The sequence below is a fragment of the Maylandia zebra genome, linkage group LG12, assembly GCF_041146795.1.
Source record: "Maylandia zebra isolate NMK-2024a linkage group LG12, Mzebra_GT3a, whole genome shotgun sequence".
Taxonomy (NCBI): Eukaryota; Metazoa; Chordata; class Actinopteri; order Cichliformes; family Cichlidae; genus Maylandia; species Maylandia zebra.
In genome coordinates, this window is record NC_135178.1 from 1,250,291 (window position 1) to 1,272,690 (window position 22,400).

A 22,400-nucleotide genomic window follows, 5' to 3' on the forward strand; every position below is an offset into this window, starting at 1 on the left:
GTCAGGCCAGCTTCAATTCCAATGAAAATGATTGAACAGAAGTCACAGACACACCCACTCATGGTTTTTGTTGTTATTTGTTTGCAACACAGTGAATTCAGTCAGAATAAATGCAACTTTTATACAAAGTCCACCAAATGATGGATGACACAGCTGGGCACAGATGTGTGGTGCAGCCTGCTGTAGCGTACTGATAAACACAGCTTCACCAAACACTAGTGAAGTCTTACAGGGACGTTTAGGTTTGAACGTAAACACCAGGTAGAGTGAGCTGTGTCACCCTGTCGGTGGGTCGACACACTGATACACTACCCTGCATTCAGCACTCTGTCACCACAAACCTGAATAGTAAATGGAACAGTTCTTTCAAAGCGCTTCACACTCATTCATACAAGCACTATTTGCTCTTTCTGTGTGTGTTAAACGTCACACACTTTGTACACTCACGGACGCTCTGGAGAGCAACGTTTTAGCTCAAAGTGTGATGTGGGCTGAATGTTACTTTAGTTTGTTTAGTGATGATTCACTTCTCACCTCGTACATCGACTCTAAACGGCTTAAGAGGAGGTTCTGTTCAAGGTTACAGGTGTGATTGAACAGGTATACAATCACAGCTCACTGACCAATCAGCCTGGAGAATAGCACCACCAGTCCTGGAGGAGCCATGCTGTGGCTGCCTGTGCTCAGAAGAGGAAATCAACATTACCTTCATTTAGCTTCATGTGGCTTATAATTTGAAAAAAAGGAAATTGGAGTTCTGGACAGTCACAAACATGCCTCCTAATCAGTGTACAAACATCTAAATACATATAATGAAAGAACAACACAAAAATCAGCATCATCCCAGCACTTTGCATGTTTGTTAGTCGACACTGAGTGAAACAACGTAGTCACTGCAGGTCCAACAACACAACTGAGTGACCCTGGGGATGTTAGCCATCCTCCTTATTAAGACCTCTGGTTAGTGTTACCAAAGTGCATTTATACAACGTAGCTGATATTTAATGGGGGGAGTTAATGGAGAATCAACTTAAACTGGCTTCTTGTCAAAAATCACGACTCATGAAAGCACAGCGAGAGGAAACGCTTCGTGTGCCTTCAGCTGGTGATGAGCAGCGGTCAGTCTGGGACGGCTGCGTCTTTTACCTGTGACAAAGTGAACAGAAACACACGTCATAGCTCCTTACATCCACTCGTATGCACTGTTTGTGACTTTTTTTGAAATGGGACATAACTGTGTTTGACCTTTTGTGTTACTACTGTTACTTCTTTTGCAGATATTAGCTGCTTCCAACATTACAGGTTATATTAAATACAGTTTATGTTCAAAACGTCGAATCATGGAACAGGGACAAAACGTAGAAAAGGAATCGTAAGTGTTCTTTGTGCAGACACAAACCTTAAACTTACTCAATTCCTTTGACCTTCAGCTCATCTCGAACTCGGCTGAGATACTCGGGGTCGGGGTATCCGTAGCTGTAACACAGTCACAGGAAAATAAGTGCTGCCTTATATTCTTACTGTTGCACGTCATTAACTGCTGTCTACTCTTGTCCTTGATTGTGGTACGCTCGCCTCTATCCTCTCACCACCCAGCAGCAGATGGCTGCCTGGTTCTGCTGGTGTCTGAAACGTCCAGCATGTTGTTCATAAGGCTGTCTGGCTGTAAGGTGGGCTAATATGTAAGGTGTCTAACTTAAATGACATAGAAAGCACCTGGTAAACTAGCACTAACAAACCAAACTGAACTACAGCCAGTTTCACCTGTGATGAAAACTAATAATGAGCCTGAGACATTAACACAGACTGATGTAAAATAAAGGAATCGATACACGCTAGTTCTCTTTGCAAGGGAAGAACTGTTCGGAGGCAAAAACCTGCTGACATGCACTCATCAGTACATTTGTAAGGGGACGTCCACACCGCAGGTGCCGTCCAGAGACCGCAGCATGGACATGAAAGTAAGCGACTTCAAGCAACAGTGAACAAAAGAACCACCGATGTGGTAAATAAAGTGTGATCTCTGCAACCGGTGCTTGAAATGTTCACTAGCGATGCTTCCTGTGTGGACGCCCCTTAACCCTTGTATGGTGTTCGGGTCTGTGAGACCCGTGTTCAGTTTTTTTCAAAAGAAAAATTTAACAATTAATTATTTTTTCACGTGTAAATGTGTTGTGTCTTTCCACTCACTCCACTTGATTATAACTGATTTATTTATAACATTTTATATAAAAGAAAAACGAGAAGCACATTAATTCATAAATGTGATCTAACAAAGGTAAAGGGAAAAAATTAACCATGTTTGCTGTTCATATGTCTTGTAATTGGGATGAAGTAAACATCTGTTGAGTAATTTAACATAAAATTGTTTGATAGTGTTAATTTGGAAAGCCAAAACTCTAGCGGGTCCACCAGACCCATGAACACTGGCTGAGTAACAAAAATACGAACACCACACAAGGGTTAAATATAGAAGAGACTGAGGGTACAATCAATCCAAAATGATCGATCAATGAGCTGCAGTGTTGCCATTGTCCTTACTGAGTCGGTCCTCCATGTGTTGAGGTTTTGTGGTGGATATCGTTCCATGTGACTGTATTGTTTCTGCCACTGGTAGTGGAGCGTCCGATGGTGAAAATGAGTCTCTGATCGAAGGCTCGCCTCAGCAGGCCCAGCACCATCCTGCCCTCCGGGGAGTCTGGAAGGTAGGCGGTCCGGGATGCTCCTTCATATGGTTGACCTGGGCTGGGATGCTCCTCCTGCAGACAGACAGAAAAGGTTTCTCTGCTTTATCTAACTTGCCTAGACTCAATGTGGATTTGGCTCTCAGGTAGCTGTAGTTTGCAGTTGCTTTCTTTATTACTCTTTATAAAAGTAAAGCTTATATGTGCTGAGAAATTCTTAAAATTATGCACACAAGACAGAAGTTGTGAGTCTCACACGAATGAACCCACCCGTGTGCTTCATGTACACTCAGCTAGGACACAGGAGTACGACCTCCAAAACACCTCTTTGAGTTTTTGTTTGATGTGACAAATATTTAATATTGCGCGCCCTTCCTAACACAGCCCTCCCAGTTCTCCAGGCTGGTGACATCAGGAGCACACTGGGTCCTGCTCTGATCAAAGAGTTCACGTTGACACGAGTCCGTGTTGGATTTTGATCTTTCACCGTGTAATTACTGAATTTAGTACAGACCACTGTTTTACTGAAAAATGTAATGTGATTCCAGTAACATGAACTTTGTGACACATTACACCCAACACTGACCGTATAACAGTGGCAATAAATCAAGCTTTGCCGCACAGACGAGGTGATAACACCTCGATAAGACCAGTATCTGAGGTGTCAACAACACAACTTCAAAAGCTGCAGAGTTTGTCACCCCTGCAGGATCAGGCGGGGCCGACGCTGTGACCAATGCTGCCTGATGCTCATGGCAGCAGACATGCCTGCTGTAGGGTTTTCTTTACAGTACAATATAAAGCACCTCCAGGTGATTCTTGTAGCGATTTGGTTCTATATAAATAAAATTAAATACAACAAGTTACATTTTGTCAGTGAACTAGCCAAAGCCATAATTCACTGACACGTGAACTAGGGCAATGGAAAGCTACATGACTGACTGCTCACTACAACACAACAACACAACCAAGAGGGTCATGCAATTGGACAAACACGCCCACTGCAAGAGTCACACAGGATCAAATCTGGTGCAGGTACTGATAAGAGTAGTAGAAGGGTCACCAGGACCAGGTGGTGACAGGAGCTAGACTCAGGCTATCTATCTATCAGGTATCTTGTTTTAGATTCAGATTGCTCCGTGAGACGATTTCAAGGTCACCTGACATTAGTACAGCAAAATAAAAACAGACGATTAAATAAAGTAAACAGAGTCACAACTCTAAAACTAATCAAGGTACCAAGAGACTAGGACCAAGTTATAATGGCGGGTATGCAGTTCTGAACAGATGAATGTTGACATGTGATTTAAAGGAGAAGTGGTGTGGTGCTCTGGTGGAAGTGCAGCCCAGAGTTTTGTGGTAGTGAGGTGAGCAGATGGAACATGATGATGATGATGTGAAACCTAGATGCTGCAGACTGGGGTCATGAAAGGGTAACAAAAACACACACACACTAAAAGTTAAGTTTTAGCCTATGCCTTAGTCTTATTTCTGTGTTTAATAATTATGAGTCTGACCGGGTCAAACATGTCTGCCTGAAACCAGGAAGCAGATCACAGAGAAAATGACCTTGTATCTGCACTCTTACCTTTTGAATGCCACGTGGAATATAATAGTGGATGACTATTGTTCCATACTTCTCATAACCAGGCAAAGGTGAAGTGTTTTTGGTGACCTCCATAGTGCCTCCATCAGGCTGTGTCCCCTTTAGAGTGCCATATAACTCCCCACAGGTGGGACAGACTGGCTTGTATACAAAAGCTTTCTCCAGACAGTCGCTGCAGAAAGAGTGCTTGCACCGCAGTGTCTTTTTCTTATTTCTGACTATTGTTTCCATACAGATGGGGCAGGATTCATCATCAGGATCTTTGTGTGTCGATGAAGACGCTGAGATTCTGTTGCTCAGACTGTCTGTTGGAGTTTTGCTGACCAGACGCTTGGTTGAACGATTTTTCCAAAGAAACTCCTTAAATTCAGCTATGTGTGGAAAAGGTCCCATGACTGTTAGTTTATTGTTGCTTGGTTCAAAGATGAGAGTTGGGAATTTTCTCTGCAGCTTGTTCTGCTCGTGTAGATCCCCAGGGACAGATATGATGTGCAGGTCAGACGCAACTCTCTGGTAAAATGTGATGAACCTCTGCCTGACAAAGGCAGCTTGGCGGAACGAGTCGCTCTGTGGTCTGAAAGTAATCCGTGCAGTGATGTCAGACTGTGGTACAGGGACCAGTGAACAGTTTCCAAGAATTTTTCCAAGTTTTTCGTCACATTTTTTATTAATGTAGTCCATAACAACCCGAGACACTTCCACAGATTTGACACGAGTGGAAGCGTGATGACTGTGCTGACCTGTCCGTCCATGTGTAGCAGTACTGTGATGATCGGTCGCTCTTTGGCATCTTCTTACAAGTTTGTGCAGCTGTTCAAAGGTTCCTTTCACTCTGTAACAGGAACCCTTCTTCTCATAGGAGTAACAATCCTTCCTGCTTTCAACAATGTTCTTTAATGTTCCCTTATCTTTAAAAGGAGTTTCATCAATGCTGAGAATGATGTCTGTGAAAAACTGCAACGAGACAGGACAGCTTTAGTTATTTGATCATCAATGCCATTAAAATGCACTACATTATAATAAAGCTCAGAATATTGAGTCAAGAACTGTGTCCATACCAGAGCTGCCACGTTAGACAAACAAATAGAAACACAATAGAATAGAATAGCCTGTTATTGTCACAAAATTCTTGGTGCTCCACACCAGCTGTGCACGACATATAGGACAACAGGAATAACCATAACCACCCTTAACCCACACATGCACTGATAACACAGTCCCACCCCCCATTCTCCTCTATGAATGTCCATCCATCCATCCATCCATCTTCATCCGCTTTGTCCGGGGCCGGGTCGCGGGGGCAGCAGCCTAAGCAAAGAGGCCCAGACCTCCCTCTCCCCAGCCGCCTCCTCCAGCTTATCCGGGGGAATACCAAGGCGTTCCCAGGCCAGCCGAGAGATATAATGATAGTATGAATGTGCAATATTAAATTCTATGTGCAACAACCTGAACTGTATATACAAACATTATTTATTTACATATTTACTTTTTTTTTTTTTTTACACCGGATTGTATATTTGTACATTTTATATATATTTTTAATACTGCTGCAGAACTGTGCACCCCGCCCCCATGTTTGCACTGAGTAGGAGATGCTCTGTATCTCATTGTACAACTGTATAGTGACAATAAAGGCATTCTATTCTATTCTAATCTACTCTACTTTATTCTATTCTACATAACAAACAAGAGGAATATTCCACTGCGTTAGGGTCAGGAAGATCTCTAAGTATTATCATTAATGATGATGATGATTATGATTCATGTTATGAAGAATAGTGCCATCAAAAAGAACATCATGTTCAGTATTGTACCATTGTGATGGCCAATGTGATGATTTTGTGGATAATTAAAGTCAGTCATATATCCACAAACACAACAAGCTGAAAGTCAGTGATGCTGCTCGGTTTGCAGTCCTGAATATCACGGCACAAGGATGTTATGTGTTTGTAGACTTTCTGCCCAGTTTGACCCATTTAGCAGAAGTCAGCCTGTTTAAGGCTCTGATATCTATTCTGTGTGACTTACAGCAGTTATGACATGGTCTGATTTTCTCACCCAATAAAGGAATATTTCATATATCAGTCTACTCTTCATTCTATCAGACACAGTTATCACAGCTCGTACATTTGCTTTTTACACATATATGTAAACATTGAGCCAAATTTAGTAATGACAACATACTGAAGGAACAACATTTGTCTCTTATATATAATACATCTGTATATACACTGTCAAAAATACTTGAGTGTCTTTGAGTGAAGATTTAAGGTGATAGGACATATAAATAGCTGCAACTCGAATCTTTACTGAAGCTCAGTGTTTGACACAGAGTTCACTCACATGTGCTGCACCAGTGTACCTACACATGTGATGTGCAGGTACAATAGAAATGATTTGATTTGAGAGTTCAAACTCACTGCTGTAATAACTAATAATGATTAGTATAATAACTATAATATTGGCCATATCACATTTACACTGACTTTAGTCTCATGAACAACATTAACTAATTGTTATTTACTAGCTAATCTTTGTTCAGTACAGATATGAAGCCCAACAATCATGTTTTACAGTCCTGTGGTCTCAGCCTCAGATACTTATTAAATCACACAAAGCTCATGTAGAAACAAACAAACAAACGAACAAAACATTTTCTCCTTCTTTTCTGTCAACCACAGGTTTCCAGCTATCATGGTTGCTAGGCAACCTGGGCAGCGCGACGGAGGCTAGACCGTCCCACTTCACAAGCCTCACACTTCCGGCCTTAGCGGTCTTTGAGTACGCGGCCCTTGAGGACCGTTGAGGCTGCATACTTTAAGGCTGCAGACCCTGAATGGGGATTCAGCCGAAGTCTCCTTAAATTCAGGGAAATGTAGGACGCATTTGACGGCCGCATTTCGAGCAACCTTCGTCGCGTCGCTGTGACGTAATCGGCCTTAAAATGCGGCCTTTAAGGCTGCAGACCCTGAACTGGGATACAGCCAAAGTACCGTAGCACGAGTGGAAGAGCTCAGAGCAGAAATGTGCTCGTATTAATCAGAGATTCACAGCTTGATAGGTAGGGTGTTTTGTCAGAACACCGGAAGTCGTATTAAACAGCGGTGTGAGCGCCGTATCGCAGTTAACTCTGTTAACGCTGTTTTGTATAAGCTGCTTTTGCGATGAACTGAAGAAGAGAAAGCAGCGCACTCTAACCCTACGTGCTGCCAGAGCAACTGCGCAGATACGGTGCAGGCTACACTGCGCAAACCGGACCGCCGTAAAAACGTTGTTGTGCTTCCTTAGCTGTACATGAGAACAGAAGCACCTACCTCTGCTCTGCTGATCGCGGACATTGCAGCTGTCTGTGGACTCGGCGCACACCCGACCCTCGCCTGCTTTCACTTTCAGCCTTTGTTCATCACGTGATCAAACTGGAAACAACTTTTTTTAACCTTGAATTTTTTTTTCAAAACTTTATTTGAAACTGTAACGTGAACAGTCAGTCATTCCAGTTCAGTTTGTACAGTCGAGATACAGGACAAATCAGCGCAACAATAAGCAGTACACTGAAAATAAGAAGGGTAAATAAATAAATACAGGGAAAAAAGAGGGACGTGACAGACTTCATAATAGCTTTGTACTTGAAAATTGTATCTGTGACAGCTCATTTGTTGAAAATTTCGGAATGAATTTCAATCAATTTATTTGAAGTTGATTTAAGAGAGTTTAAGTAATATTCCATTTCAATCAAAAACAAATGGGTTGAGTTTTGAAATTAAACAAATGAGTTACACTTTCAGGTTTAGTTTTACAAAAGGTAAATTTTCTATCAGTGTCACAGAATCTTGAAATGTTGTTTGTTTATTTGTTTGTTTATAAGGAACCCCATTAGCTTCCACAACAGTGGCTGCTAGTCTTCCTGGGGCCCAAGCCATCAAATATCTCCAAATAAAATGTTACAACAATTAGATCTACAGTAAAGTTTTACAATACTGAAATGTAAACATGTGAATATTAAAAATTATATAAAAGCAGAAAACCAAAACAAAACACTCAAACAAAATACACAATTTCCATTACAAGTGATATTACCCTCTACAATTTTTACAAATACATTAAAAACTGCCTAAATAGGCTTTTAGGTGATTTTTAAAATTATGAATTGAAGCCAATTCTCTTATTGCCTCAGGCAACTTATTCCACTGAAACGATGCTCTGAATATAACAGAGTTTTTCAAAAAGTTACTTTTAACACGAGGAATTACTAAATTGTGGTTGGTTGAGAATCGTGTGGCATGATTATGAATTTCATCTGGATACTGCAACTGAGCACAAAAAAAATGTTGTGTATATGTTATGTTTTAAAATGTTATGTAGTATTTTCCTGTTGTAAATGTAATTCTCTTATTTTGTTTGTGATACAAAATCTAAAAGGAATAAGCCTTGCCTTATCCCAGTTGATATTTTCAAAAATAGCATTCCAAAAAAACTTCCTTCTTGGAGTTATTTTCTTCGCATTATACAAACATTCTCTAATATGTTTATTGGTGCATTTCTTGCTTAAGAGATCAATACCATTTATATAAAGAGTGTTAACGGATGCATGTGGTGTGTTCTGTTTTTTGTAGCCTTTCATTAAATCAATCAGTCCACTAGGAACGGACTTTATTACTGAACTAAAATCTTTAAATTTGATAGGGAATGTTTTTTTCAGTAATAAAGTCATTATAACTAAGTAGTTGGCCTTCAACGTCAAATAAGTCTTTTAAATAGATTATCTTTTTATCAATCCAATTCTGCAAATAAAGTGATTTGTTCCTTTTAGTGATACATTCATTATTCCAGATAATAGATCTATGTGGAGAAAAGTTATGTGAACAACATCGTTTCCAAGCTGTTTTTAACTGGTAACTTTGATATACTGTAATTACAAGACAATAAGAACTGTAGACCTCCAACATTCCTAAAAATGTTATGTGGCATGAAATGCCATAATGATCCAGGAGATTTTAAGCATTCTTTTAGCCATTTCACCTTAAATGTATAGTTCAGGTCCATGAAGTCCAGAAGGCCAAAACCACCTTTATTTTTAGTTCCACAAAGCAATGATTTTTCAGATGATGGTGCTTATTCTTCCATACAAAGTTAACAAAATATTTTTACACATGGAATCATACACATTAACGGAAAGGGCTGGATACACAAATCTGGAAACACCTCCAGTCAAAAGGATTCTACCAAAAATTGATAGGTCTCTTTGGAGCCATAAGTTCAACATAGTTTTAGTTTTTTCCATCCTGGGAGAGAAATTGAGTTGTTGACGCTCCGTGTCATTCTTACAGACATGAATACCAAGGTATCTAACACAGTTTTTGACAGGAATATCGTATAAAGATTTGACATTTGATTGGTACAAAAATAAAATTTCACATTTAGACTTATTTTTAATCCAGAGGCAGTTGAGAATTTGTCTATTAATGAAATAGCCTTTTCAATCTGATCTTTGTTTTTTAAGAATAAAACAGTGTCATCTGCTAGTTGAGTCAGTCTGATTTCTTTACCCATAACAGATAAACCTAATTACTGGGCTATTCAAAATGTGTAATGAAAGTAGTTCAGCCACAATCAAAAATAAAAAGGGTGAAATTGGGCAACCCTGGCGAACAGATCTCATGACTGGAAATCTTAGTAGTATTTGGATATAGTATAACACAACTGTCAATATTTTTATAAAACATTTTGATAGTTGACACAAAGTGTGGACCAAAACCAAAAGTTTTCAGTGCTTTAAATAAGAAATAATGTTCTACCGTATCGAAAGCTTTATAAAAATCAAGAAACACAATAAGGGAACCATTATTTATATTGTCAGGGTAGTGTAATAGGTCAAAAATAAGCCTTATGTTTGAACTGATATGGCGGTTGGTCATAAATCCGGTTTGCGTTTCAGCTATGATCTCATCAAGATTTTTTTTTTTAATCTTTTGGCATAGACCAATGAGATGATCTTAAAATCTATGTTCAAAAGTGTGATACGCCTCCAATTTTCTATAGAAGATCTTTATCAGGTTTAGGAATTAAAGTTATAATACCCTGTTTCATGCTTGTGGACATTTCTTTTCTATCACGGCATTCCTTAAATAATTCTAATAAAGGATCAACAATGATATCCGAGAAATGTAAATAAAATTCCACTGATAAACCATCTTTGCCTGGAGATTTGCCCTTTTTCATTGATCGAAGTGCCTCTGAAATTTCTGATTTTGTTATGGGACGTTCACAATTAGTTTTAAAGTTTTCTGAGATTGTTGGTGCAAAATTTTTAACTGACTCGATAAATCTATCGCAATCATTGATATTACAATTTGATTTGTATATATCATTGTAGAATGAACCAACATGTTTTGAGATATCTAAATGATTAGTGGTTATGTTATTATCAATCTTAAGGGCAGATATATTCACTGTAAAAAAAATCCGTAAAAATACAGTACAATCTACTGTATAAACGTGAAGGAATTTTCCGTATTAGTCATTTACAGGTATTTTTCTGTATTTCTCAACTACTGCAATGCATTGTGGGAAAAAGAACCTGAAAAGGAGGGAAAAGTAAGCGCAAGAGCAGCCATTAGGCTTCTTTCAGGCTTCATCTGGATTTTGGATTCTGAAGTTGGAGAAACTGCCTTCAAATTTCTGTGGTAAGTATTAAAACTCATGTTTCGTTTTATTAAAATAATGTTTTTTCAAAAGACTCCGTGTTTTTATTTAGAAAGAATTGTTAATTTATTTGTTAACTGGTTTCGGCTGTCTCCAGACAAGTCAGGAATATTTTGCTGACTCATTTTTAAAAATAATTGTTATTTAGGTTTAACATGACTTAAGCTTTATTTTAGTTAATGTTAAAATAATTTTTACTGTGATACCACCAGTTTTGCCCTTCAGTGGCTGAACCAGTTTTCATAAATATTATAGTTAGCTGTCTGTGTCTCTCTGGGTATTACACAGCTGTGACTGCTAACTAGCTAATTAGCGAAAGTCAGCGATGTGGATAACTGGGAAAGTGAGAACTTCATGGTTCTAGAAATTATTCTAGGACTCTAATAAGTACTGTATCAATACCTGTGTTTTACAGTTGGCTCTACTGTACACTTTAAAGGGTTTCAGGCAAAGTTACACTAACCCTAGTTTAAGCCTCAGACCTTCCTGGCTGACGCTAGCAAATGCTAATGTTAGCCTCTGATTTGGGCTGCTAAAGTAAAGACTTTTAGCTAGCTGACCAGCATAGATTATTTCGGTGGTTAACAGACTGTAGTGGTAAAATTATTGAAAGTATAGTTTCACCTCAGCACATTTACAATTACAGTATGTCTATTTTGTAGCACATAGAAATGTTTAGTTAATATTTACAGACAGACACATTTTCCCTGTAACTGTGTTTTTACTCCAACATTTGTTGAAAATGTAATTTATGAAATGCTGAGCAGCATTTCTTGTATGTGGAATATTTTTGTCACCCCACTGTGCTAATGTGATTAAATACTAAAAATTATTACTAAAAAAATTCAATAATAAATCAATAATAACTATTTCTTGATTGAACTATAATGTAAGTGCAGTGCTGGTGTGCAGGGGCTCTATATGCCTTGTCTATATCAAGCTTTTAGCCAAATATAAGCAGAGATATTTGTATCTTTCTTAAAAATCCAGATCCTTACAGATTATTTGAGAAATGGATCAACAGCTATCACTACTTGAAGCACTTTAAGTCCTGCAGTGGAAAAATATCCCTTATTTCACCTTTGATCACACACTTTGGTTTTCCAGTGCAGAGCAATGGCCAAGAAAAGGAAAGACTTCCCCGAGTGAAAAAAAAGATGAAGATACAAGCTGGTGATGATCCAGAGCAGCTGGTCTCAGGAAATGAAGAAAAACCCTGATCACCTTCTCTACAAACACAAGGTGAGTTTAATGTTGTGGTTGATTTAGTTTTTCAAGGTATGTATGTTACTTTAATTATAAACTGCTTTTGTTGCAACAGAATGGTGTTATGTGTATGCAACTCTACGTGAATTATAATCCTTTGTAGGGCTGCGTGATATGACCAAAGTCTCATATCCCAATATAAGACGTATCTCTCCTGATAACGATATATATCACAAAATAGTGCATTTTCTGTAAATTCTGTGATTCTCGGGCAACTCGACTTATGTGAAATGTTTTCAGTTGGGCGTCGTGTACCAGGAGTCGAGTGTTTTGACCGATGCATGAAACTATACATTTTTAGACATGAGTTTAAATGGCCGCCATTTTCTTTCTGAGTATTTATTAGACGGCGTGCTGCAAGGAAAAGCCTGTTCTAACGTTTGAGTCTAAGGATTATTTTGAGCACCTGACGACTCTTTTTTGCTTTTCATTAGTAAACTCTCTCGAAACTCTTTCATGTGATTCTTGTGTAGGTGGTTAAAGAGGTTTGTCGTGTTCGAGTGGTGGTGGGGACCAGTTTGTGGCATAATTTGCATAGTACAGTTTTCTGGGGCGTGTCAGACTTTTCATAACCAAACCATGTCCATGCTACAGAGGTAGCCCCTCATTTAACAATAAGGTCCTCGATTTCTTTTGACTGGTCCTTCTGGTTCTGCCTCATCCTTGCTGGCCATGCTGGTATTCTCTGTGCCTTCATCTGCGTGGTGACTGTAAGCGCCATTTATAGTTACTTGATGTTTTTATTTGAGGTCATTTGTTTGATGCATATTCTGAAATTTTATGTTTGAGAATAATGTATATCATTTCAGTTTAGTTTGAAAAGTCTCAACAGAAACTTGAGCTTTATTGTGAAAGGTTTATGTGGAAAATAAACAAGCGGACGGCGGAGCCACACGATGGTTTTATCCTCATTGTTGGTAACGAAAGTACGCGTTAAAAACAGTCACTTGTCCGTCCATAGTGTGGTTATTTTAAGTATAAGAGAAGGAGAGAACTTTAAGAAATAATATAGCAACTACAGTGACCATCAAAACCATGAAAAAAATATTGCCGTAAACAGTTTATTTTGCAACACCACAAAACAAAGAATAGTGTATAATATGAAACGATAGACATTTTTATATCGTAATCTGATATATATCGTCATATCGCACAGCCCTAATCCTTTTTTTGTTAATGTTGTTTATGTTCTAGGTAAAAAAAAATTATAAAAATACAAACTTTTTAAAAATGTCTTGTTGTTTCTCTTTTTTTCCTCAGAATAAATTGCGACTAGTCTCAATGGCTGACACGGAGGAGCAACACAGCGACACGTTAACTCCGACTGCTGCAGTTCCTGTATGAACTGAGCAACTCTTAAAATCCAAGAAAAAGCTGAGTGTATTTTACTTAAAGCTCAGATGGACCTTGATGTACTAACATGCAGGCTGCATTCAGGACTTTGTCACACTGTTATATGAAGAGCGGTAACAAGACTTTGTAGTAATTTGTCTTACTATTGTCTTATTTGTTGTGATTTAGGGTCTGTGCGCACAAGCAGAGGTTTTTGTTTGTAACTGTAACCTCGTTTTCAGAGCCTTGTCTAACATTTAATGGTCATGAAATATGTCAGACTTTTTCCTCTACTTAACCAGCTTAGAGAATTTGAACACCGTGGAGAAAAAGGTGTGCATTAAGGATTTTGAACTATGATGTTTAAGTGTTGTCACTGCTGAGGATTCTTGGACACAGATCCTTATTCACTATGCTGCTGTTTACAGTTTAACTTTTCATCAGAACAAGCACTTCTAATTATACTTTGCTCCTCACTGACAAAACAAGTCCCGTAAATACACTTTTATCTTTAAGTTTGGGACAGTAATCTGTCTTAATTTATTATGTGTTGTAGTTATCATATGGGGAAAAGTCCTGTGGTTATCCATCAGTCCTGTTCGAATAAACCCAAAGTTCAGGAACATCTTCTTTAGATCTGTTCAGTTGTATTCATGTGGCACCACTTAAACAGTCAACAAATTTTGACTCAAGTATGTTATATTGTAAGGTAAAGAGCCCAAAGAGTTAATCTCAGACAAATGTTCACGCAAATGTGAATTACATTCACTTCATTAATGAAGTGAATGCAATTCAGTAATCAAAGGTGTTTGGCTATAACTGACTACATGTGTATACTGTATCATAAGTGGACAGAGATGGATGTAAACCACACCTTAACCATTTGGCTGAGGCAAAACTACCACAAGGCAGTGATTCTAACTAAAAGGTACTCTGGATATTATTAAATGTGAACATGTCGTTAAATATGACATTTTTTGTTTGTCAGGTGTCCTGTTTGAAGAAAACACTTGGTAGCCACTTGAATGAATGTAAATAAACACATTTACATGAGGGCAACCTGATTTCAAGGAAATAAAAATTCTCAAATTTGAAAGCTTGTGAGTTATTTTGTTCATGTATCAGCTGTTTAGTAGTTTTATGACAAGATGGATGCTGTCATTATATTTAAGTATAGTGTTTGAGTTAAGGAGAATAAAAGAATATTTAACATTAATTGTACCAATGTTGTTGTGTACGAAGCACAAATTAATTTAAGTTTTAATTTATGAATTTTTGAGTACATGGTGTACTAGGTTGTAATTGCATAGAAATGTATGTTTAAGGATATAAAGAACTATATTTAATGAGTTACAGTGAAAAGAAGTGCTTGGAAATAGTAATATAAACAGAAATTTCAATTTTTCTATTAACGGAAAATATCAGTTAATGATACAGAAAATATACTGTGAATAAACGGAATTTTCTGTTTTATAGCTGAAGGAAATGTCCGTAAATAGTACAGAGAGTATACTGTAAATCTACAGAATTTTCCGTTTTATCATTTACAGAAAGGTCCGTCAAACCTCCGTAAAAAAACAGAAAATGTACTGGCAGAAAATTACCAGGACATTTTCTGTTTTTCTACGGAATATTTTTTTACAGTGTTGTTTCTTCTTTGGTTTCGTTTCTCAAGAGCACAAAAGTAACAAGAATTTCTTTCACCTTGTTCTAGCCATTTTGCTTTGGACTTTATAAAAGCCCCTGTAGCCACACTGTTACAAAAAACATCTTAAAAAAACGGTAATATTCCGGCAGCTATTTTACTACCGTAAAATAACAGAAAATAACTTCCTCATAAAAATACGGTTATTTCCAGTAATGACAATACAGTTTGTTGCGCTAATTTTACATGGGATCTTGCCTTTTCAAGTAATCTTAAACATTAAATTAGGAACATGTTAATGTGATTAGACAATGAAATTATCTATAAATAGGAAAAAAAACAAATCCTAAAAAAACAGTAATATTCCAGCAGCTGAGGCGCCAAAATACTACCGTAAAATAACAGAAAATAACTTTCTCATGAAAATACAGTTAGTTTCAGTAATGAAAATAGAGTTTGTTGCGCTAATTTTACATGGGATTAGACCTTTTCAAAGTGCGTTTAGACATCAAATTCGGAAACATTTTAACGTGATCAAACAATGAAATTACCTATAAACAAGGTCAATGAATGTGGCAATATGAATCATAATACGTAAATGTACAGAAATATACAGTTGGTTTAAATGATAATGGATTGCATGCCCTGGGACAGACTGACAGAGGCGAGGCTGCCATATGGCACCATTGGCCCCTCTGGCCATCACCAGTAGGTGGTGAAGAGTGTTGACCACGGACACAATACCAAGAGTGCCCGAGCTCGAACCGGCAACCTTCTAATCACAAGGCAAACTACCAACTCTTGAGCCACGATCGCCCTAAATAGCAATGATAATAATACTTATGTGATGTAACACACGCTTATAGGAATCATGTTATATACTTTTCCATAGCATTACATTTGAATTCAACAGTTCAATTTTTCAAATAACGGACAGATATTTGTGAAATCATGATACATTTGTGAATGTATTTTAACAACTGTTACGGATTCAAATATTGGGGATGGACACAAGAGGAAAAACCACAATAACAACACTGGTCCGGCCGGGTTGAGTCAAACGATGATTTTAATGATCACACGCGTGGGAGATGGACACCGTACGCAGACAGCCTCAGATCTCAAAATGGTGGAGCATTGATCAAACTTTTATAGCCTCTAGTGGCCCCCACCTAATCATAAAAGCCTAAACATTCACATGCTTTCTCTCACACGGCGCCTAAGCTACGACCTTGGCTCCCTGTTTATCTGCTCCTGCTGAGATGGGGCAGAAAACTCCAGCATGTTCTGTTCTCTTCTAATCAGACAAATAAGGCGATGACTTTCTGCGAACAGTATTTCTTATAACTCAGCAGTATAATGCATCATAAAACAATATCATTCATTCACAATAAATCAGCAGTCTAATATAATGCAAATCAGTTTAACAAATGTAATAGTTATCACCTTCTTCTAATTCAGGAGAATAATGCAAACTAAAACTACATAATAATTCACAATCTTTAATTAGGGGTCTAACGTGGCATAAAATAATATTATAATCTCACACAATCTAAATATGCATATGTACAGACAGATACATTTAATAATCATGAAAATTATGTTTTATTGCATTACAGTGATTTAACGTTAATTTACATTTGAAATGTGAAATCAGTCTATTTACGTAACTTTAATGATATTCTAGAAGAACAGAACAAAACTGTAAAATGCACAGTACAATACTTTTATATTAGGATGTTTTCCTACAGTGCTGCCATACCCGCGACCTTGTGGTTGTTAGTTCACATTCATTGGCCGATGCTTAGCGTCATGTTATTATGTGTCCCAACATCCAATGGCATGTCACATTGTTTTCATGGCCACACCCTCACCCCAGGTGCAGAGGCCTCTTTCTGTTCAGGAATGTTGTGAATACTTTGAGATTTATATTAATTGCAATTCCTACCTCTACATTTATTTTTTAAAATATATAATTAGCACAGCGTGGCCGTGCAATGTTTTATATGTTTTTTATGTTTTTATTCCTATTAATTATATTTTCACTTGTTACCTCTGAATTATTGAATCAGACCTGGATGACATGAAATTTTCAGCAAAATTATAATTCAAATACTCCTTTAATTATTGATTATTCTCATTAATTTTTGATCATTTTATATATTTTTCCATAGTATTACATTTGAATTTAACAGATCATTCTCTCACATAACAGACAAATATTTGTGAAATTATGATACATTTCTGACTGTATTTTTACAATCTAAATATGCACATGTACAAAACAATATATTTAAAAAAACAAGTAAATTGTGTTTTACTATATTTACATTGATGTTATGTTATTTTACCTTTGACATGTAAAATCACATTCTACTTATGTAAATTTAATGATATTCTAGAAAGACAGTACAAAACTGTAAAATATACAGTAAGATACTTTGACATTACTATTTTTTGGAACAGTGCATGTTTTTCTTTTCTTTTCTTTTTTTTTCTTAAGAAGAAAAAGTAATTTTTTAGACCAGGGGTGCTCACACTTTTTCCGCATGTGAGCTACTTATAAAATGACCAAGTCAAAATGATCTACCCACTACAAAAATCCAAAACATATACTTATTTATAAATATATTGAGGATTCTTTATATCTACAATGTATATACATGCATAACCGCAATATCCAATATTTCACAACACAATTAACTATGTAAATTTTTTGTCATTACCTGAGTTTACTCTGATGACTTGCACTGAATTGAATCAGCCAGGGATGCATAGTCCGGACAGTAGCTGCTGACGGCCAGGTTTAAGAGAAAAAACCGAGAGCTAAAAATTGGAGTTAACTCGCTGACTAGCTTGTCAGTTTTACTACACTTCGCGCCGCTGTTTGCGCATGCGCAGCGACCTAAGCGTCAGAAAAAATCTGATGTCATCTGACTGGCTTCCCTGTATCAATCAAGTGACGGGATGGATGATAGGCTGGCATCTATTTTTTTAATGCCATGCGATCTACCAATACTACCTTTGCGATCGACTGGTCGATCGCGATCGACGTATTGAGCACCCCTGTTTTAGACTATTAGTTTAACTAGCTTCAAACATTGAACCTCTAGCTAACTTATAGCTAACTGTTTGGCTAACTGTTTAGCTAGTGCTAAATAAGATGTCCCAGTAAATATAAGTCGTAAACAGACTGTTACTTGGCATCAGCGCTGCTAATACCGCATAATTCAGGTTTTAGAGCAACATCTGCTTCCATTCTGACAACGTTTTCATGGAACTCTGATCTTTTCAGTAAAACAATGCCAACCATACTAAGCAAAACTGGCCTTGCTACAGAACTTTGTTTTTCCTTTCTTTTTTTTTTTTTTAAATAATGAGATCATATTTTTTGCACAGTTTGAAATGAAATGATAAATATTAGAATGACATCATTTATTAAAGTTATTAATTTAAACTCTTCCATACTGCTATGCTACTGTCTGCAGGGTATAGCTGTAGCCATTTTCTTTCATGCTCACAAATGGACCCACAAACACACAGCTCATATTTCTAATCACTGGACGTAATCTAAACTCGTACCTCACGCAATTAGGTCAGCACCATTACCTCCAGTGTGAGCTTCACATTTCCTTTTTCTTTTTTTTTTTGGCCTGTCCCGTTTGGCTCTTTTGCATCAGAATTGTTGTCTAAAGGCAAAGAAAGATGCCCAACGGATTTACTTTACCAAATTGACCATCCCAGCCTTGCCGTAATGGTCCATTTGATTCACATTTTATTGTTTATTTTATTTTCACTTGTTGAATACGGGACAGACTTGACTGGAGGAAAGAAGGGGAGAAAGAAAGAGGGAAAGAGAAACAGCTGAGAAGAGGGACGGGGGAGAAGGGCAAAAGACAAAAACCAACAGAACGGGCAGAAAAAAAATGCATATATCAATCACCTGGATCACCTGCTGAGAAAGAAAAAAGAAAACAAGCAGAAGAGAACAAGAGTAATAGAATAAACAGCATCACAATGATATATGGGAATATGACAGTAAATACTAAATGTTAAACATTATTGTGCAGCACATAAGATCAACAGAACACAGTGTGCTTTGAGGTAGGAGCCAAAAAGGGTGTAGTTTGTGGGTGTGATCACCCGTGTGTACACCTGTGAGCATGGACGCGCTTGTTTTTTGTTTTTTAAAAGGTTCCTTCATGTAATGATCTGCTAGAGGGTGTGGGGGGGCCACAGCCCCGTCCTCCAGGGCATGAAGCAGGTATGGAGGAGATCAAAACTCCAGACATCCAGAGGCCCCCAGAACACAAGAGACCAAGGAAGACCAACAGAGGGGCAGCCGCGCCACTGTCCCAGAAAGAGCTGAGGAGAGTCCCAGATGAGGGCTCACTCAGCAGCCGCGGAGCAGAAGCCAGGGGGAGTTGCAGTGACGCGCCCGTGAGCTCCGCCGGCAGCCAGCTGTGCCTGAGTGACCGAGCCCCAGGCCGAGAGGCCGGGGGCACCCCGCCTCCGAAGTGGCCCGAGCGAGCCCCAGGCTCCAGGCCCCGATAAGCGGCCGCCAAGGAGTGAGCCGGTGTGTACCTGGACGCCCACCCCCGGACACAAAGGACCACCAACGCACCGATGTCTGAGGGAGTCCGCCACTGGCAGGGGAAGTGGTGGTAGGGGGAGATAGGCCTCCAAACCTTGGAGGGCCTGAGATGTCCCCAGAGAGGTGGCGCCTGATACCCAACCTGACATATAGACACAGACATACAGGCACACACATATACAAACATCCATTCCCACCCTCATGCTCTCATATGCACTTACTCCACACTCAACCAACGTGGAGACAGACATAAAGAGACGCTGTACACACGATCACACTCCCCAAGCGTACTCTACAAACCGGGTCTAGGTACCCTTGCCCCTGGAGGGGGGAACTGCACCCAGACCCAGGTGGTGTTACCCTTTTCCCTGCAGTGGGGGGAGGCAGACCGCCCCGACTCCGCAGCAGCAGGGAGGCCCCACACTCCAGACCGCAGTCGGACGGCCAACTCCTCCTCCTAGCCCCCCCCACCCCCCGCTCCAGCAGGTCGCAGAGAACGGGGGTGAGAGTTCATGTGCATGTTAATATATGCATTATCTATTTCTTCCTTTAGTCTTTTCAATTTAATTTCTTAATAATCTGAAAGAGCATCTTTCTTCATGAATATGTTTAATTCATTCATAATACTGATTTCTTTAGAGTCATTTGTTTGTTTGTTTTATTTCTTTGCTGCGCCTTACTGCTGCTTCTCTTACCTTGATTTGAAAAATACCCATTTTAGTGTGTGATTCATATTGGTATCCCCAAATATTCTGCAGTTTTTTCCACTATATTACAAAATGTATCATCACTCAATAAATAATTATTTAGCTTCCAAAAACCACGTAGATTACTTTGACTTTGTTTATTGCCAACTACGTGAATTGTGATCAGTTTATGGAGCAAAATCATGAGAAGATTCTGAAACAGAATGCAAACATGAAGAAGATATTAACCACAAGTCAGTTCTGGATTGTAGAGATCTATTTGCATTGCTCCAGGTAAAATCTTCTGTATCAGAGAATCTCCATACGTCTATATCTGCAAGTTGTTCACAGAAAAACGCAGTGCTTTTAAATTGTGAGTGTTGAGATGTTCTTATTGGTACTCTATCTATAAGATCGTCTGGAGCATCATTATAATCTCCTCTAAGAATCATGTGGGCTCCCTTGTATTTTGATTTTAAGAATCAAGTTTCTCAGATAATTGTATGCACATAGATTTGGCCTGATTTGTGTTTTTATGACTGTATAAATTACAGATTATAAAGAAGGTGTTGTCCAATTTGAAAACCAGAATAATGCATCTGCATTCATCTGAAGACAATGACTCAATAATGTTACCTTTAAAGTTGTTAAGCAGAATGGCTACTGTTGGGTCTGTGCTTCCACAGGCCCCGCAGGTTTAGACACTTATTCCCCTTAATGACAAGGAAGCAAGACGAACAGCGATTTTACTTGCGCAAGGGAGGATCTCAGAGCAGCCCTTCTGCCCTCCGTCTTAGACCACTTCGAAGAACTGGCCTCCGCTTGCCGCCTTTTATTGAAAACAGTTAGAGTACACACAAGCACCACCCATTGTAAACCCCCCTATGGTTATAAAAGATAAGATACCGTGTGTATGTGTGTGCACGTGTAAGCACGTGTGTGTTTGTGTGACCTCCTGCTCACCAAAAGGATCATAAAAGCAGGAAACTTACTAAGCAAGAAAACAGAACCCTCACATAGGATGTGCCTATAATAAACACTACAGCCTCCCCCACCAACAGGCTGGGGAGGGCAATAGAAACAAAGGAATGTCTTTGATCATGCTGTTTGAACTAAGACTTAAAAATTTAAGTAACACAATGATAACATTTAACAATTTAAACCTAACAGCTACGCCTGCCGAATGTTGAGAGGCATAGCACAAATAACAGTGATCACCCCACCCTGCTTTCCAAAATTTTACATCATTATCACACGAATGAGTTTCTTGTAGAAAATCAAATCAGAATTTTTCTGTCTACAGAAAATGAAAATGGACTTTCTTTTGGTACTGTCATGAATACCTTGAGCTTTAAGGGATAGCATTTTTAAGCCTGCCATAAGGGAAGAAGGGAACGAATAAAGTGAACTGGATGTCTATTAAATTAACTAGAAACTTATAAGGTGCTAAGGTATAAACACCTAAAGAAGATACTCTCAAAAGGGAACACTAAGTTTTGAGTACCTACGTAAAATTCTTCAGACTTTTTTTCTTTGTTGTTTTTTCCAATGAAGTGACCCAAACGCTGAAGCAAATTAACATTTATACTCCTATAAAAGTTTGTGTTTAACTACTCACAACGTAAAACGCAAACAAGTCCAAACATTACCATAATAATGTTTGTCAAATATTCGTACGACTAACTTGGAGGTATGAAAAGTTTTATAGAAAATATAAAGAGGTTATTGTTGGTTGTAAACATATTACCGAATGAACCTGAGGTATTTCAAATAAAAAAAGAATCATAATGTACATGTGTCACAAAATTATTAAACACTGAACAGTAACATTGTGAGCCTGAGGTAGTTGAAATACCTGTTAATGTTAGGGAACTTACAAAGGGAA

The 22,400-nt window shown here is 38.3% G+C and overlaps 1 protein-coding gene and 1 long non-coding RNA gene across 3 annotated transcripts; one reads left to right on the forward strand and one right to left on the reverse strand.

Annotated features, from left to right (window-relative positions):
• Positions 1-58: 58 nt before the first annotated feature.
• si:dkey-3h3.3 (E3 ubiquitin-protein ligase DTX3L) lies at positions 59-7,743 on the reverse strand. Of its 2 annotated transcripts, none has more exons than XM_004558634.4 (5): positions 7,605-7,743; positions 4,273-5,244; positions 2,542-2,759; positions 1,411-1,476; positions 59-1,146 (listed from the first exon to the last, which is right to left on the reverse strand). In XM_004558634.4, exons 1-5 carry the CDS (start codon positions 7,626-7,628, stop codon positions 1,143-1,145), a joined length of 1,284 nt encoding a protein of 427 aa, XP_004558691.3. In that variant the 5' UTR covers positions 7,629-7,743; the 3' UTR covers positions 59-1,142. The 2 variants fall into 2 exon arrangements, with proteins under 2 accessions (XP_004558691.3, XP_004558690.3); XM_004558633.4 differs by having other exon boundaries at positions 1,400-1,476.
• A 3,007-nt stretch (positions 7,744-10,750) lies between these two features.
• On the forward strand, positions 10,751-14,869 carry LOC106676984 (uncharacterized). The gene is made up of 3 exons (XR_003022134.2): positions 10,751-10,973; positions 12,100-12,234; positions 13,519-14,869. It is a non-coding gene; the product is annotated as an uncharacterized LOC106676984 (long non-coding RNA).
• Positions 14,870-22,400: the final 7,531 nt, after the last annotated feature.

Bases quoted from the DNA above. Each gene is read 5' to 3' on its own strand.
- si:dkey-3h3.3 (XM_004558634.4), bottom strand. From the start codon at position 7,628: ATGTCCGCGATCAGCAGAGCAGAG. The intron at 5,245-7,604 runs GTAGGTGCTTCT...GTCTCGTTGCAG, and splicing joins CCGCGATCAGCAGAGCAGAG to TTTTTCACAGACATCATTCT. The intron at 2,760-4,272 runs GTAAGAGTGCAG...GTCTGTCTGCAG, and splicing joins TTCCACGTGGCATTCAAAAG to GAGGAGCATCCCAGCCCAGG.